Below are 17521 nucleotides of genomic sequence, written 5' to 3'. Positions count from 1 at the left end.
AAGGTGCAAGAGTTCAGAGATTTATGCCTAGGGGTTGAGTAAAAGCGTATTGCACACATTTTGCAAACTACCAGTATGCACTGGTTTGGTATTTTAGTTCAGCCAGTAGTGACAGTGTGTGTTGGGGAAGAATAGAAGAGGCACCTTGTTTTATTCTGGGATGATTTTTTGGCTGAGGTCCTACTCAGTTCAGAATCATATAGCTAGAAGGAACCAGAAGTCACCCAGTATCCCATTCTGCCTCACAGTGCAAAAGAAGCAGAGAACAGCTGGATGGAAGAAAAGGGCTTGCAGAGCAAATGTAAAGACTCAGATGACTCTCCAGGTCCTGGGATTTTTAGAAGGTTCAAACAAAACACCGTACCTCTTCTGTTGCAGGCTTTTTTGCTAGCTGTGTCGAAATCAAGGGTCTTAACCTGAACGGAAGAAGAATTCAAAATGTTAGACCCTGTGTGTGAAACAGAAAGGAAAAGGTTGAACAAGTCTATCTAGAAAATGTTAAAGAACCAGTTGAACTGGCACCCTTCCTGCTACAAAATGAAAAACAAAGATCCCACGGAAAAGCGTTTGACGAGAATTAGGAGAATGATCAGCTAGTAACAGCTCAGTTAACAAACCACCGCCTAATAATAAATTCACATCAGGTCACTCTGCACCAACAATAAAAATTTTCAGGCTCAGGGCCATCCCGCATGATTCTCTATATATTTGGGTTTTTGGTGACCCATTTTGGGCTCTTAATCTTCTCCTAGGCTGCTTGAGATTTTGTTGTAGTAAGTCAAATAAATAAACAAGAAAGACCTGGCAGAGTTGCAAGAAAGTTCACCTGAGAGCAACGTTAAGATTCCTGAAGCCCTGGAGAGTAATACTCCGAGGGCAGCTTGCTATGGAAACAAGGAGTGGCATTATACAGAAGCAACAGCCAGCCGGTCTTGCGTGGCAATCCATTTCTGGCGTAATACCGAGGACCCAGAGGAGGTTCAATTTGCTACCTATGTTCTGAACTGGCCCAATAAGTACTTGCAAAGGCACACTTTGAAGCATATCGCCTACTCCTTTGGCTGCTTTAAAATGTGTTACAAAAACACTTTATCTCATTTAAAATTGAATTTATTTTAATTTTTGCGAAGCATTTGTCTTCAGGCTGCAAATATGTGAAGGGCTGATTGTGCAGAAGGTTATTACAGCAGTATTTTCTGTGTATATAATTACAGTAAGCTACCCTAAGACTACAAGGAAGGGAACAAAATGCATTAAAAATAATCATTAAAAAAGTCAGAGGAATCTGTTTTATCCAGTTCTCTCTGTTCTTCAGATTCACGGTGTCTTAGTGTACACCGATGAACAGCATCCAAAATGTTACGGCCGCTCAAACAAACAATGGCAATGCATTTCCCTCCCTTGGGCTGTGGGTGTTTTGCTTTTAAAACTCCAAATTCTGTTATCTGAATAAATGTGGTCTGCTTAGCTTGCGTAATTTAAATGGTTTCCAAGTAAATATGCACAGGATTTTCAAAATGTTTGGAAGGTTTTTGGAAATGTGCGAGGGTTAACCCAGGTCACGGAAGGCAAAAGAATGGAAATGTTGGTTAGATGGACTGTGCAGGGCACCTTCCCACTAAGCTATAGGAGACTTGTCGTTATGAGAAGCAGTAGCAACAACATGGCCTAGTTGATTCCTAGCAGCATTTAAAAACGTGAAACCATCAGTCGGACAGGGACAGTACCGCTGGAAAACAATACCCAGAAGGATGATCCACTGTGATTATCCCGTAAACCGCCCTGAGATCTTGTGATGAAGGGTGGTTTATAAATCTAATAAAGAATAAATAAAATAAAATAAATACTGCTCTGAGGTCTAACCTTTGAGAAATCTAATTCCCTTCTAAAGTCATATTCCCTGCCAAGACCCTGATAAAAACTGTACACCAGAGCCACCAAAGCAGTCTGGCCCACTTCCTCTATTGATATTTCAAGAAAAGACGATGCAGTGGTACCTTGGATTAAGAACTTAATTCGTTCCGGAGGTCCATTATTAACCTGAAACTATTCTTAACCTGAGGTACCACTTTAGCTAATGGGGCCTCCCACTGCTGCCACCGCGCCATTTCTGTTCTCATCCTGAAGCAAAGTTCTTAACCTAAGGTACTATTTACAGTGGTACCTCGGGTTAAAGACGCTTCTGGTTACAGACACTTCAGATTACAGACTCCACTAACCCGGAAATAGTACCTTGGGTTAAGAACTTTGCTTCAGGATGAGAACAGAAATCGTGTGGCAGCAGTGGGAGGCCCCATTAGCTAAAGTGGTACCTCAGGTTAAGAACAGTTTCAGGTTAAGAACGGACCTCTGGAACCAATTAATTTCTTAACCTGAGGTACCTCTGTACTGTTAAAACTTGCCCCCTTAATACAAAGCTGAGGAGACTAACGTAAGTCTGCCCTGGTCAAAACTCAGTTAACAAATCCTTCTCAATGGCCTTGTAGCAAATCCATCCCCACTGTTAAACAGTTCTCCATTAAGGCTATTCATGATACCCCTTAAGCCAGCTCCATTCTGAACTGGGCTCTAGACCCCGGTTTAAGGGGAGCCCTACCCTATCAGCCCTACCCTATCAGGGAAGCGGGTGGCGCTGTGGTCTAAACCACTGAGCCTCTTGGGCTTGCCGATCGGAAGGTCGGTGGTTCAAATCCGTATGACAGGGGGAGCTCCCGCTGCTCTGTCCCAGCTCCTGCCAACCTAGCAGTTCAAAAGCACGCCAGTGCAAGTAGATAAATAGGTACCGTTGCGGCGGGAAGGTAAACGGCGTTTCTGTGCGCTTTGGTTCCCGTCATGGTGTTCCCTTGCGCCAGAAGCAGTTTAGTCATGCTGGCCACATGGCCCGGAAAGCTGTCTGTGGACAAAGGCCGGCTCCCTCGGCCCAAAAAGCGAGATGAGTGCCGCAACCCCATAGTCGCCTTTGACTGGACTTAACCATCCAGGGGTCCTTTACCTTTTCTCCACCAGGGAGGGGCTTCTCTTCCCCACCCACCCTTTGTTAAGCATCGTACGTGGGGTGCCAATTTGCTTAACTGCAGTTCGCACAGGACCTTAGGGAGCAAAGTTACGGCCTACCAAGAGGTAAGTGCAGCATAGACAGCTAGGGGGTGATTTTAATGGATAATCACTTAGTTGCATCTTCACATCATTAAGCATCAGTGCAGAAGACATTAAAGGTCTTCTTTAAAAAAGAGAGAGAGAGAGACAAGAATGGTGGTGATTATACTGATTAGCCACTGCAACCGGAATGTGCTGGCATCATAGGAGAAACCACACTTCCCAACGATACCCTGAAGACATCCTCGCCTCCCAATTAGGAACAAGCTGTTGAAGAAGTCCCCAGGGAAACCAGAATCTGTTGACATTTGTTTTACAGATGAGGAGGGTTCATATGCACCCTGAAAGAAGTTAGGCTCCGCTGCAGTACAGAGAATATTCCACTTTCCTTTTAAGTAAAATGGTGCAATAATTGGCATTCCCTTCCCCTCCAACCCAACTACCGAAATTTATAAGCAACTGTGGTGTGAGCAGATTACTGACCTTCACAAATAACTGGTTAGATCCATTTTTAAATTTCCACCCAAGGATGTTGTTCACCCCCTCATGGGGAATCTTGCAATAGCTTGCAAGTCAATAAAAAGATAAACTACAGTGCAAAAAGGATAAAATATTAAGAGAAACCTAAGAAAAGCTTAAACAAATCCAAGAACACACATAGCAACAGCCAGTAAGAAAGCATTTTAATAGAAAATTAAAGGAGGGCCAACCACCTTCTCTGTTTGCACAATCTGCAATCATTTCCTGACTTCTCAATGAACTGGAAGGTAAAAAGTCCAGCAACCTGTTTTCCCTAGGTGGTGATGGGAAACCCAAAATGAAGATAGCCCTTTCCTGCTCATTTTCGCTTCTTCAGATGCAGAAGGTGCCTGCTTCAGTCCACAGCTGGCAGCTGGATGGAGTAACAGTCTGATGCAGTTTAAGGTTGCTTTCTGTTTTCCCAGCAACTGTATTTAGTGGCATGCAGCCTCTGTTCCCAAGACTATAGTTATCAGCAGCCATATCCTCAATGACTTTATCCAACCTTCTTTTCAAGTGGTCCAGTTTGGTGGCAATCACTACATCTCAAGGTAGCAAATTCCACAGTTTACCTACGCACTATGTGAATTCGTTCTCCTTTTGTCTCTCCAGAATCTCCAGTGTTCACTTGGAGGACTTTGGAGTCCAGTATCTCTAGCATCTAGATCTCCCTATCCATTATCTGCAAAGCGTTGCATCGTTTTATAAATCTGCCATGCCCCCTGCTTGTCTTCTCTCCCCCCTCCAAAACGGTGCTAATCTCCAGATGATGAAGGGTTTCATAATGGAGAAGCTGGGATTGGTGGCTGGTTATAAAAAGGCAGTCTGAGTTCTGTGGAGCACAGCCCCATTTGTCCTTATGGACCCACAGCCTGCCGCTGCCTCCAGCCTCTTGAGTCTTCTCATTTTCCTTTTGTCCTGCCTGGCCAAACTGACTTCCCTCTGAAGGCTCTTCCACAGAGTGGGGATCACAACAGAAAAACCCTGCTCACTGCAGCCTTCCAAGGCCACGGCAACAAAAGCAAGACCTCTGTGGCAGATTTCAGAGTGTGCAGGGTGGAGAATGCCACTTAACCTACGGGGCCGCCTCTCCTGGTATGCCCCGCAGAGGACCTTAAGGTCCACAAATGACAACATTTTGAAGATCCCAAGTCACAAGGTGGTTAGGTTGGTCTCAACTTGGGCCAGGGCCTTTTCAATACTGGCCCCAACTTGGTGGAACGCTCTGTCACAAGAGACTAGGGCCCTGCGGGACTTGACATCTTTCCACAGGGCCTGCAAGACAGAGCTGTTCCGCCTGGCCTTTGGTTTGGACTCAGTCTGACCCTTATGTTTCCCTCCCCTTATGGTTTTGACTTTTAAAATGAGGCTGCATTTTAAATTGCATTTTAACCTGTATTTTAAATTTATTTTTATTTTTATTTTTTCTTTTCCTTATTATGTTTTTACTGAAATTTTATTGGTGCTAGCCGCTCTGAGCCTAGCTCTGGCCGGGGGAGGGAGGGCTATAAATAAAAATTATTATTATTATTATTATTATTATTATTATTATTATTATTATTATTACATCAGGAGTCCTGGGCAGCAAACCTGGAGCACCAACAATAATTTCACCAATTTATTTCCCTCTAAGGCATTACACACAACACTGCTTCTCCTCTCCCTACCCCTCCCTCCCTCTCTCTCTTTTTTAAGAGGGGGAAAATAGTTTATGCCTTTTGGCCGATCACATTCTCCATAGGGAGCAATTCTCCCTTTTACTGTACATGATGTACAGAAAAGTTTTCACAGTGCTGGGTATTCTTGCTGGCGCTTTTTTTTTTAATACTGCATATGCCCTGACCTCCTTACAAGAAAGCAGCCTTCTGCCATCCCAGCCATATGCAATCGTAAATGGCTGGCTGCCATGGCTACAAATATTGGCTCCTTCTGCTGTCTCGTTTAACCAGCAAGGGCTCAGTTACCGAGAGATATGCCATCATTGGGGGGAAAGAAAAAAACAGCTGTTTTCTAGGCTGAGGTGGAAGCAGACACTGCTCTTCAAGCTCAAAGAACCCCTGAAAAGAAGAGCCCAAGTCTTTTATTCCAACTTTTCAACAGACGGGTCTTGCTGCAGTTGGCACAAACCACATATGTTTCTTTGATTATTCAGATTTATTATTATTATTATTATTATGGGGAAGGGCAAAGAGGAGTCTAATAAAATTGGGTAGATTCAGAACAGACAAAAGGGGAGCAAGTTTATGGAATTTGCTGCTGCAAAATGTGGTAATGGGCACTAGACTAGGTGGCTTTGAAAAGAGAATATATAAGTCCACGAAGGATAGGTCAATCTAATGGCTAACAGCTATGACATTATGACATTAATAATATATAATAATAATTTATTATTTCTATCCAGTCCATCTGGCTGGGTTTCTCCAGCCACTCTATATATTAAAAATACGACAAAACATCAAATGTTAAAAACTTCCCTAAACAGGTGACAAGTGGGAAGTGCAGCATGGAGTGGTCCTGTACTGTGTTCCAAACAACTCACCTCTTCCAGGATACTCTATTACAGTGGTTCCCCCAACTCCCCTTCTGAACCACTTGTAAACTGCTGAGGTTCTTGGTAAGCTACTTAAATGGTTTTTCTTCCTGTTGCAGTAATTCTAATGAGCAGTGCTAGGTGCTGTATGATTTTCAATTCTATTTTTACAGTCAGGCTGTGGACCACTTAAGTGACAGTCATCTGCGGACCACAGTTTGGGAACCTCTTGCTCTATTCCAGTTCTCTTCCCCTCAATTCCGATGATGAGGGATATTTTAGAAGCCCCGTGTTCCTAAGCAGTTGGTGGAGATCAGCATGGGAGAGCATTCCTGCCTTCATGTCCTGCTTGTGGGCATCTCAAACGCATCTAGCTTGCTGTCCATTCTGGTAAGGAGAAAGCTAGACCAGCTGGACCTTTGTTCTGGTCCAACAGCCTTCTTCTTGCGAAGGGTCTTTATTCCAGAGGAAATGCCTTGCAAAATTTACTGTTGCTGTATGCTATATTTTATTGCACTTTCCCCCACATCGGAGTTCTTGCAGGACGCGCCACTGTCTTGTACTAAATTGAAATACTTCTGGTTATTATTCATGGCTAATGAGCACAGTCCTAAGCACTGGAAGCCCCACAGCTCAATTAGACCTAAATCCTAGTCAGTGTCCTTACAATTTATGCATGCACATCCACCCACACTGGGGGAGGGGGTGTATCAACAGTGCTCCAGAAGAAATGATGTGAGTTGATAAAATAACCGATTGCCAAAAAAAAAAGGCCCAGAAAATAGGAAAATCAACTAACAAGTTTTTTGTTGTTGTTTTTAAAGTTGATTAACCAACTACCTGTTGTCTAGCAGATTAACTCACATTGGGATAACACCAAAACCACAGGTGAAATGCTTAATGTAGTGAACAATAACTTACTAATGAAATGCAAAAGGCTGCATTGTGATTTCCAATTGCAATAAAACAATGGAACCAAAACAGCTTCAAAATGGAGGTGAGCACATCCCTAAGTCACAGTCCCACCGTTGAAAACTTGCCCCATACCAAATTAATCAATCTACAACTGTTGATCAGTCTACATTTAAACTGCTTAGAGCTTTGAAATGAGTCGGTTTAAATAAAAAAACCACCCCCACCCCCAAAGCAATAAATTGGTTGAACCAGCTTGAAAGCTATCTAACTAGCACCCCGTCCAATGAGCTATTTAACACTGAGAGCTGACAAGGCTGACATTCTCCTGACAAAATGTGATTGGGACGAAATTTGTCACTGTGTCTGCTCACTGCTGAATCTGCTTAGCTCATGTTCTGTCTTCAATTGAGCTGTAGAAGATAACATCTAAGTTTGTCCTCTAGCTTAACAACTTAAAAGAAGATTCGATATAATAGATTCTGACAGGGCTGAAGCGCACATAAATTGAATTGCCAAAGTGAACAAACACGGAGGGTAAGAAACAGCAACAGGCAGGCTGCGGTAAACAGCTGCTTTTATTTGCTTTCATTCTATAAGTGAAAATTAGACCATGCAGACACCCTGGGAGCGACCATGATATGAAAGTTAAATTAAGATGCTCCATTTTGCAATAGAGCAAAAGGGGATGGAGCAAGGGAGAATCGTGTTAGCCACCCTGATCCCCTTGGATGTGAATGAAGGGAAAGAGAAAAAAAATCTTTTGAAATTTCATTCTGCTACCCAGGGTGGGAAGCCCATCTGTTCAAACAAGCTCAAATGAGACTGGGGGACCACATTTCCTTGTGGGGAAGCTCCCAGTCTACATGCCAGTGATGTGGAGCAATGGATGCAATTCTCACCCTTGTGGATGTTACATTGCAGCCACTGCAAAAGGCAGAGGTTACTCTACATGTGTCATGGATTGGTTGGAGGTACCAACCTGGGGACTCTCCAAGGAAAGAAGGCTCCGAGCCCAGGGATTGGTAGTGGGACAACAATGAGTGGTCAGAAGGAAAAGAGGGAAAAGACTGGGAGATGTCATAAGCTGAAGAGATAACAGGGCTCAGTGGGCTGGAAATGTCTGTGGCAGAGAGATGTCCAGAATAAGAGGCAGAAGCTGAAGTAGGAAAGGAGGGAGGCTAAGGGGCAGAGATGGGTTAGGCTGGTGAAGAAGCACAGGGGGTCTCCTGCTGCAACAAGCTCCCCTCCCCTCTGGTCTCCCAGAACCAGGAGAGGCATGAAGTGGGCGAAGCAAAGGCAAAGACACCAGTGTAGTCTCAGATTGTTGGGGAAAACCCTGGAGAGGAAGAGACCTAGGCAGCTGTGGGAAGGCAGATACCTTCAGTCTCCACAACTGCCTCAGCAGGCCAAGATCTACCGAAGAATTGCTGTGCTCATTGGGCATGGTGCTCCTGAGCCGATCCTGTTTCTTCTAATGAAGAGTTAGCTTCACTTACTCTGGGTGATTTATTGCTGGTTCGCTCCTGACAACATGCATATCTTCATCCAGGCCAGGAAAATACATTATTGCAGTTGAAGGACACATTCCAAACAGGCAAAAACCGCTGTGGAGGGTGTAGAACTACATTGGTGAAGGGCAAGCCCTGAAGAAGAGAAATGGTCTAGACTCTGGGGAGGTTCCCAGGGGGCAGACTGAGAGGCCTGGAGGGCTGCATTTAGCCCCAGGCCTGGGGTTTAAACATAGGTACCGTATGCGGCAAATATGTATAAGATGGAAGTGGGAGGAATTTTTTTAGGGCCAGCTTTTTTAAAAAACAAAGGGAGGGCATGGAAAGGTAAGGGAGTGGCATAGCAAGGGTTCAGCTCCCCACACTAATAATAATAATAATAATAATAATAATAATAATAATAATAATAATAATTTATTATTTGTACCCCGCCCATCTGGCTGGGTTTCCACAGCCACTCTGGGCGGCTTCCATAGAAACCAAAAATACACTAAAATATCACACATTAAAAACTTTCCTGAACAGGGCTGCCTTGAGATGTCTTCTGAATGTCAGGTAGTTGTTTATCACTTTGACATCTGATGGGAAGGCGTTCCACAGGGCAGGCGCCACTACCGAGAAGGCCCTCTGCCTGGTTCCCTGTAGCTTTGCTTCTCGCAATGAGGGAACCGCCAGAAGGCCCTCGGCGCTGGACCTCAGCGTCCAGGCAGAACGATGGGGGTGGAGATGCTCCTTCAGGTATATTCCTCTTTCTCTACTAACCAGACACATTCCCCCCCATCTCCACCCTGCTTTATGCTTGATGAGGTCAGGCCAAGACTTAAATAAAACAGTTCTGCTGCCATCACATCTAGTTTGAGCATGAATGGACATGCAATCCATGCCATCTACCAAAAGTCTTTCTAATCCCCCTAAGAGCAGACAAGCTTATTCTGGTAATTCCTTATTCCTAGCTCTAGGTTCTCCAATTTGTGCTTTTCTAAGAGTCAGAGAGGGGGACGCAGGTGGCGCTGTGGGTTAAAGCCTCAGCGCCTAGGACTTGCCGATCGAAAGGTCGGCGGTTCGAATCCCTGCGGCGGGGTGCGCTCCCGCTGCTCAGTCCCAGCGCCTGCCAACCTAGCAGTTCGAAAGCACCTCCGGGTGCAAGTAGATAAATAGGGACCGATTACCAGCGGGAAGGTAAACGGCGTTTCCGTGTGCGGCTCTGGCTCGCCAGAGCAGCGATGTCACGCTGGCCACGTGACCCGGAAGTGTCTCCGGACAGCGCTGGCCCCTGGCCTCTTAAGTGAGATGGGCGCACAACCCCAGAGTCTGTCAAGACTGGCCTGTACGGGCAGGGGTACCTTTACCTTTACCTTTAAGAGTCAGAGAGAGGGAGGGAGAGATCTTAATCTTGAATAGTGCAAACCACTGTTATACTATGTGAACCCCTTATTCCACCTGTTCATTTAACAGCATAATGGCAGCTAGGAAGAATTGGATTTTCCAATGAAAAAGTGTTTTCTGTCAAGCATTCTTATAATGGAGTTCTATATTCTCTTGCTTCTCAACGAGAGATCTGCAAATCACAGCCAGCTCACCCAAGTGCTAAACCACTCACCTCTTTCCTATTCCCCTGACCCTGCACCATACTTTGCTGCTCATGATGGCAGCTACGGACCAGTCCCATCTTTCCTTCCAATACCATACATGCATGCATGTGGATGGGCAACACTGCCAAGCAACAAGGAGGCCAGTGCAAGCAACACCCACTGGGGGCAGCAGGTACACAAAGCAGGTCATGGGCTCCAGAGCAACACTGCAATGCAACATTTTCTCTGGGGAACATTCTTAGGTACCCCTTTCTAAGACTTACGGAAATAGCCTATCACTACAATCTGTGTTACCAGCACAATTTAAGTCTTGGCTATAAGTGGGGCCACTGAGACATAAAGGGCTGGCACAAATCAATGCTTGGTTAAGAGAAGGTTTGGCATGGGCCATGGAATCACACACTCCTTCCACAGCCCCCTTCTGCCCAACTTAACCATGACTGGGGGTCCGCTCTCAATCTCTTAGTTGTGTTTCTTATGCCAGCACTGACCCTAAGAAGGTATGCTGAAGCTCCAGCAAATGGTTACAGGTTGTCCTACTCCAATATGGTGGCCTCCATATTTGGACTACAGCTCCAGTTGCGCTGGTTGAGAATGACCAGAACATCTGCAGAGATTTCTTCTGGGTAAGATTATCTTCCATGAACACGGTCTTAATAGTGAGTCGGTGAGTGACTGTGGAGGCCAATTCTGGATCCACACGTCCTTCCACAGTGGGGACATAGGTTTCTGGGTGGGAGTTGATCAGGGTGAGGGTTTGAAAAAAGGGGCCTTCCTCTTAGAACGTTTCTCCCTTTCGTCCTCAGTTATAGCGTCTTCAAAGTCCATGGCACCTTTGGTAAAAGCTGTTCTTCAGTTGGAGCACTTGCAGGCCAGTGTTTCCCAGTTGTCAGTGTTTATACTACATTTTTTTAGATTTGCCTTGAGACAGTCTTTAAAACCTCTTTTGTTGACCACCAGCATTATGCTTTCCATTTTTAAGTTCGGAATAGAGTAGTTGCTTTGGAAGACAATAATTAGGCATTCAAACAACATGAGCAGTCCAACAAAGTTGATGCTGAAGAATCATTGCTTCAACACTGGAGATCTTTGCTTCTTCCAATACACTGGCATTAGTTTGCCTGTCTTCGCAGGTGATGTGTAAAAACCTTTGGACACACGGTTGATGGACTCTTTCAAGAAGTTGGAGATGCTGTTCATAAGGGGTCCATGTTTCACAAGCATACAGTAAGGTTGGTAGTGCAGTAGTTTTGTAAACAAGCATTTTGGTTTCCCTGCAAACATCCTGGTCCTCAAACCCTCTGCAGAGCACCAGGTTTGTGAAGGCTTGTATACATAATGAAATAGCCCAACTGTAAAACCGTGTGGAGAATTCAATCATTTAAAACTGTATGTAACGAGATACTAAATTTCTAAAAATCAAGGAACAAATTGTGCTCCCTGAATTATAGCAGAGCAATCTTAAGTGCAATATTAACCACATTAGTGCTTTTAACCTCCTGACAAAGTTAACCAATATTTGTGTTTTTTAAAAAATAAAACAAAACCCAGGCCTCACAAAAAGAATATAACGAGGGAAAAGACGAAAAGGAAAAACATACACTAACCATTCATTTCCAGGAATATTCTACAGGGATTGTAATTATCCAAAGGTGATGCAAGATTCATTGCAAGCACTTCCTCTCTTGAAAGCATTTCGATGGCATAGCCATAATCCCTCCCCCCCAACTCTATCAGATAACATTAAAAACCTCTTGCTGGCAAACACACAAAAACACAGAACAGGGGAGTGGGTAGTTTTTAAACAGTAACTGTGAAGTAAAAGAAATGGTTGAAAAAGATATTTCTACCTGCATGTGGTATGCAGCACATTAAAAGAAAAATACCCGCAACCATCTGGAAATCAACAGAACTTGGACTTTGTTTTGAGATTATCTTTCACTCGTACCTAATTATAAGCCACAAATCATTCCTTCTTGTTTGCAATTTATAGCATCCGATTAAGGCAAATCTCTTATTTAAAAAGCAAACATTTCTCTAAAATTCCTGGCTAAAGCCATCTAATCAGATAGCTTCAAAGTGCCGCCCTGGAAAGATTGCCCACCTTCCTCCACAAAGGGTTGGAGAGGGAGAAAAAGCACATACACCCGCTTTAACACATACAGTACTGTTCTGTGAAAGATACACAGAATCAAAGGAAATGTCAACAAATGTTTTTAAAGTGTGTTGTTTCTGAAGGATACAGTCACCGAAAAGCATAATGAATCCTAACTCCTTTCTCAAATCAAGTCTCTGGGAAATAATCAGGCTTTGGCACAAGCAGAACAAGAGAGTTATCAGCAGGAAAACTCTGAAGTTATCTTCAAATATCTGAAGGGTGTCACATGGAAAATGGAGCGAGCTTGTTTTCTGCTGCTCCAGAGGGACCCGAACCAATGGACTGAAATTACAAGAAAGGACATTCTAACTAAACATTAGGAAGAACTTTCTGATGGGAAGAGCTGCTCGACAGTGGAAAGAAATTCCTCAGAGGGAGATGGACTCCTCTTCACTGGAAGGTTCTAAGCAGTTGCATGGGCACCTGTCATGGATTCTATACCTGCAATTTCTGCATTGCAGGGGGAGTGGACTAGGTCAGGCATGTCCAACAGGTCAATCGTGATCTACCAGTCAGTCGCGGGACGTCCATGCTCAACAAGTCTGCCTCCCTAAAAAAAACACCTGCCAGTTTTTTTAGTGGGAGTAGATCGCAGTCTCTTGGAAGTTGGACATGCCTAGACTAGACTAAAAAGCAGAGACATCACCTTGCCAACAAAGGTCCGTATAGTTAAAGCCATGGTTTTCCCAGTAGTGATGTATGGAAGTGAGAGCTGGACCATAAAGAAAGCTGATCACCGAAGAATTGATGCTTTTGAATTATGGTGCTGGAGGAGACTCTTGAGCCCTGAGTGCTCACTGGAAGGACAGGTCCTGAAGCTCCAATACTTTGGCCACCTCATGAAAAGAGAAAACTCCCTGAAAAAGACCCTGATGTTGGGAAAGATGGAGGGCACAAGGAGAAGGGGACGACAGAGGACGAGATGGTTGGACAGTGTTCTCGTAGCTATGAACATGAGTTTGACCAAACTGCGGGAGGCCGTGGAAGACAGGAGTGCCTGACGTACTCTGGTCCATGGGGTCTCAAAGAGTCAGACACGACTAAACGACTAAACAACAAGACTAGGTGAACCTTGGGGGTTCCTTCCAACTCTACAGTTCTTTTAAAAAAAGCCTTTAAGAAGCACCTTAGAGTTAGCAGCAAGGATGCCTGCTGAGTTGCCAATGTTTGGATTTTTGAGTGGGTGCCATTGGGTGTCTTCAGTGTCCCCCAGAACAGTGACATACACAGGAGGCAAGGAGAGAGAAATAGTGTTTCCACACCCAATTTACTTTTCTAAGGGATCTGGGTAAGAGTAGCATCCAGAATTGATCAAAGCTTGAAAAACGCATAGTGCTGAAAGGTTGCCTTTTCAAGGGAGAAAAAGACAACCACCTTCACAACCTCCTGGCCATGGCTTTGTGGGCACTAGGGGAAGTCCTCAAAGGCACCACTGTGCCCGCGAGCACCATGTTGTCAACTCCTGCGTTACAGTTTTATAAGTACCCATAATAATGATAATAATACAGGGAAGTTCTTAAATGCTTGATGTTTTATTGCATTTCTAATGCTTTGCTGGGAACCGCCCAGGGTGGCTGGGGCAACCCAGTCCGATGGGTGGCATATAAATTATTATTATTAATATTATAAAGATGCCCTTGGACTTTAGAAGAAACACAACAACAAATAAATGTTACTCAACCCTCTCCTTAAAAGCTTGCTGAAGTTTCATGAAGCTGGTTTCATGCTGAGTCACTAACGCATTCAAATGGTCTACAAACAACAATTATCTGCAATTAGCACACAGACTGGAGACTCAGTCCTGGAATAGCATAGTACTTTCAAGGTAGATTGGGCCATCCAGTATAATTGAATTTATCTGCTCCATGGTGCCAGGATACACTTAAATGAAGAAAGAAAGAAAAAACTCTGCCAACATACAACAGAGCTGGCTCCAGAAAACTGACTGCTCAAGCATATGCAGAATGTGACCCTGGTATCTTTACTGGAGTACCAGGGTCTTAATTTTGGGACAGCATGTTTTATCACTGGTCCTCCCTTCTCCCCCCACACAAGACAATGCCTGGATTACTTGTGCGGTTGGGACCAGCCTATCCAACACAGGTTCATCCACTCATCTCTGCACAAAGTTCACTCTACACCTCAATGTAAGGTGGCCTTTGTGTCTTGACTAATTTGTCTTTCAATCTGGTGCAAATTCATCAGCTATCAAGCTTATTTACTCCAGGAGGCCCCATTAACTGAAGTGGTGCTTCAGGTTAAGAACAGTTTCAGGTTAAGAACGGACCTCCAGAATGAATTAAGTTCTTAACCCGAGGTACCACTGTATGCCAAACTAAAGTTTAGCACATATCTCTTATTCAGCGTAACTCACAGTGTCTTGTTTGTGTGAGAAACAGAATGATTAAGTACAGTTGAAAATGAATGAGGCACGAGGGAGAGCCTATCAGGGTGGATTGATTTAAATCAGCCAGGAAAAAAACATTTTAAATCAAGTTTTCCATTGCAACCTCTTCACATATTTCCTAAACAGTGCAAATTTGATCATTAAATCATGTTTATCTGCAACTAAACCAAGTATGATTTACATTGTTGTTTCCTTCTTAACCAGGGCTTGCATCTCATTGCATCAATGCATATATTTTGCCACAGAATCCTAGAATTGTAGAGTTGGAAGCGACCACAAGGATCATCTAGTCCATCCCCCTGCCTGCAATGCGGGAATCTTTTGCCCAACGTGGGGCTTGAAGCCACAACCCGGAGATTATTTTCTCCTAGAAAAGGAAATGGCTTTAAAATATTAATAGATCAGCCATGGAAGTTTGTGAGGTGATGAATGGGAATTCTGGAATCTCACAAAAACTTAGTAAAAAGGTCCGTAGAGGACAGGTAGAAACAAAGTCTGTGACTTAATGGCAACCTACAGCAGATTATTTTCTTGAGACGAAAATGAAATGCTTATTTTTGGCAGGTAGAGTGTAATCATATTTGAGAAATGATCAAGCCTTCTTTAATTCAATGCATCTGGTGGAGGCATTGATTTAATTTAGAGATTAACTGTAGGCCCAACATGCTTAAATTAAATTTATTTAACACTGGCCTAGTTGCAGTATTTGCAATTTATTTATTTTTAATCTAATTTATTTTATTTTTTTAAGTTTTATTTTTTTAAAAGTCAAATTCAATTTGCCCACAATCCTTATAAAAAAATATATCACTGTAGCTGAGATGGGGGGGGACGTCTCACTTTGTGAACTCTTAGATACGGTGTATATAAATAACCTTAAGGGTGTGGAAACAAGATATTTCATTGATCTTCACACCACTAAAATTCTGCATCCAGCTTTGCTCTCTCCTCGCTGCCATCAGCATTTAGTGTTCATTTATAGTTGGGGATAAGTGAGATGATTCTAAAAACAAAAGTAGGATAGGCAATCCGTCTTTGACCTGATCACAACCAAACCTTGCATTTCAGCAGAAGAATTCAACTTGCCAGATGTCTGGATGCGGAGAAAAAATGGCTCCCTGGATGGGAGGCCTTCAGAACATATCTTAAACAAAATTATACCATGTTAAAATCTGTAGCAGCTTCTGAGTGATCCCAGTGGTTTTTATTAATTGCTTCTATAAATATAAACATTTATAAATTGTGAAAATATTAACATAAAAAATAGTATTTTGATATGACAATAAATTTATGTAAAAGGAATTAAGGAATAAATGGGAAGTCGGGCATAAAAGATAATGAGATTTTTTTTACTTTTATTGTAACATGAAATTGTAATCATACATTTTTGTCATAATTTTTATCCTGATAACAGATTGTGTAAATCTCTTTTTTTTCCCCTCCCCTCTTAAGTTGTATCCCCTTTTCAGTATTGTTCCCTTTTTTTGTATGTAATAAGCACGGAAATAAAGAAAAAAATAGCTCCCTGGAACATGGAGATGTAGAATCAGAAAACATTTCAGCCAAGTTTGTAAATAAAGCCTTATTTTTCTATATGAATTATGATAGGTGTTTTTTAAAAAACAACCTCCACCCAAACTTTAGCTGTACAGTAAATGTATTAAATTAAAATTCATTGGGCTTGTTTGAATTTTTTTGGGGGGGGGCAGGAATGCTAGTTTATAGAATCATAGAACTGTATACACCTTTAGGCAAAAGGCAAAAACGTTCCTTTTTGACCAGGCCTTTGGTTGATTTGATTGACCCTTTTAAAATGTGGGGGGTTTTTGAGAGGGGGGTTATTGGGTTGTTGTTTTTATTTTGATTATATATTTTGTGGTTTTATATTTTCTGTGGACCTCCCTGAGACCTCCAGATATAGGGCTGAATAATAATAATAATAATAATAATAATAATAATAATAATAATAATAATAATAATAGTTGGAAGGGACCCTAAGGGTTAACTAATCCAGGCCCCTGCAATGCAGGAATCTCAGCTAAAGCATCCTTGACTGACAGACAAATACCATCCAATGAGGTAGGAAAGATACCAAATGACTTCTTGTGAATTTAGCAAAGTAAGGGGGTCTCCGTGCTGTTACATGGTTTGCTTTCCTTAGGCTTAGTTTCACTGTAAGTTCGTACACAACACTACACCTGATCATAGCTTAGTGTGAATATGCAGGCTCTGACAAAGGAGTAGCTTTGCTACTGAGATAAGTTACACTATGGTTTGGGCTTCGTGTGTCATCCAAAACTGAGCTTGTGATTTGCCTCCTAGGGAGTGGTATAACTTGTGGAGAGGGGAGGATGTGTGGATGTCTTGAGGGCCAGATAGACAGACATGTTGGACAACATATGGGGCCCCAGACCTGAGGTTCACACCTCTGCCACATGTTCACATGTCTGTGCTAAGCTGTGGTTAGGCTTTGTGAACCAGGTCTAGGATCTTAACCATGATTAAGGGGGAACAACCGTGGTTAGCACGAACCATGGTTAAGCATCATGTCTACCATAGTTTGTTTACAGTGGTACCTCAGGTTAAGTACTTAATTCGTTCTGGAGGTCCGTACTTAACCTGAAACTGTTCTTAACCTGAAGCACCACTTTAGCTAATGGGGCCTCCTGTTGTTGCTGCTGCGCCGCCGGAGCCCAATTTCTGTTCTTATCCTGAAGCAAAGTACTTAACCTAAAGCACTATTTCTGGGTTAGCGGAGTCTGTAACCTGTAGCGTACGTAACCTGAAGCGTATGTA

At 43.1% G+C, this 17521-nt stretch overlaps 1 protein-coding gene across 1 annotated transcript in view; it reads right to left on the bottom strand.

The window, feature by feature from the left end:
* BRF1 (BRF1 general transcription factor IIIB subunit) overlaps positions 1-17521 on the bottom strand; it is a gene marked incomplete at its 5' end in the record, with an annotated part of 195682 nt that overhangs the window by 6169 nt on the left and 171992 nt on the right. Inside the window, one exon of the mRNA XM_081911507.1 lies at positions 365-416. Coding sequence (XP_081767633.1) covers positions 365-416 — 52 coding nt within the window. The remainder of the gene's footprint in view (positions 1-364; positions 417-17521) is intronic.

Source organism: Podarcis melisellensis (genome assembly GCF_964234715.1).
Source record: "Podarcis melisellensis genome assembly, chromosome: 1".
Lineage (NCBI taxonomy): Eukaryota > Metazoa > Chordata > Lepidosauria > Squamata > Lacertidae > Podarcis > Podarcis melisellensis.
The sequence above is the reverse complement of the archived record's forward strand: the minus strand, read 5'-3'. Positions and strand labels throughout refer to the sequence as shown.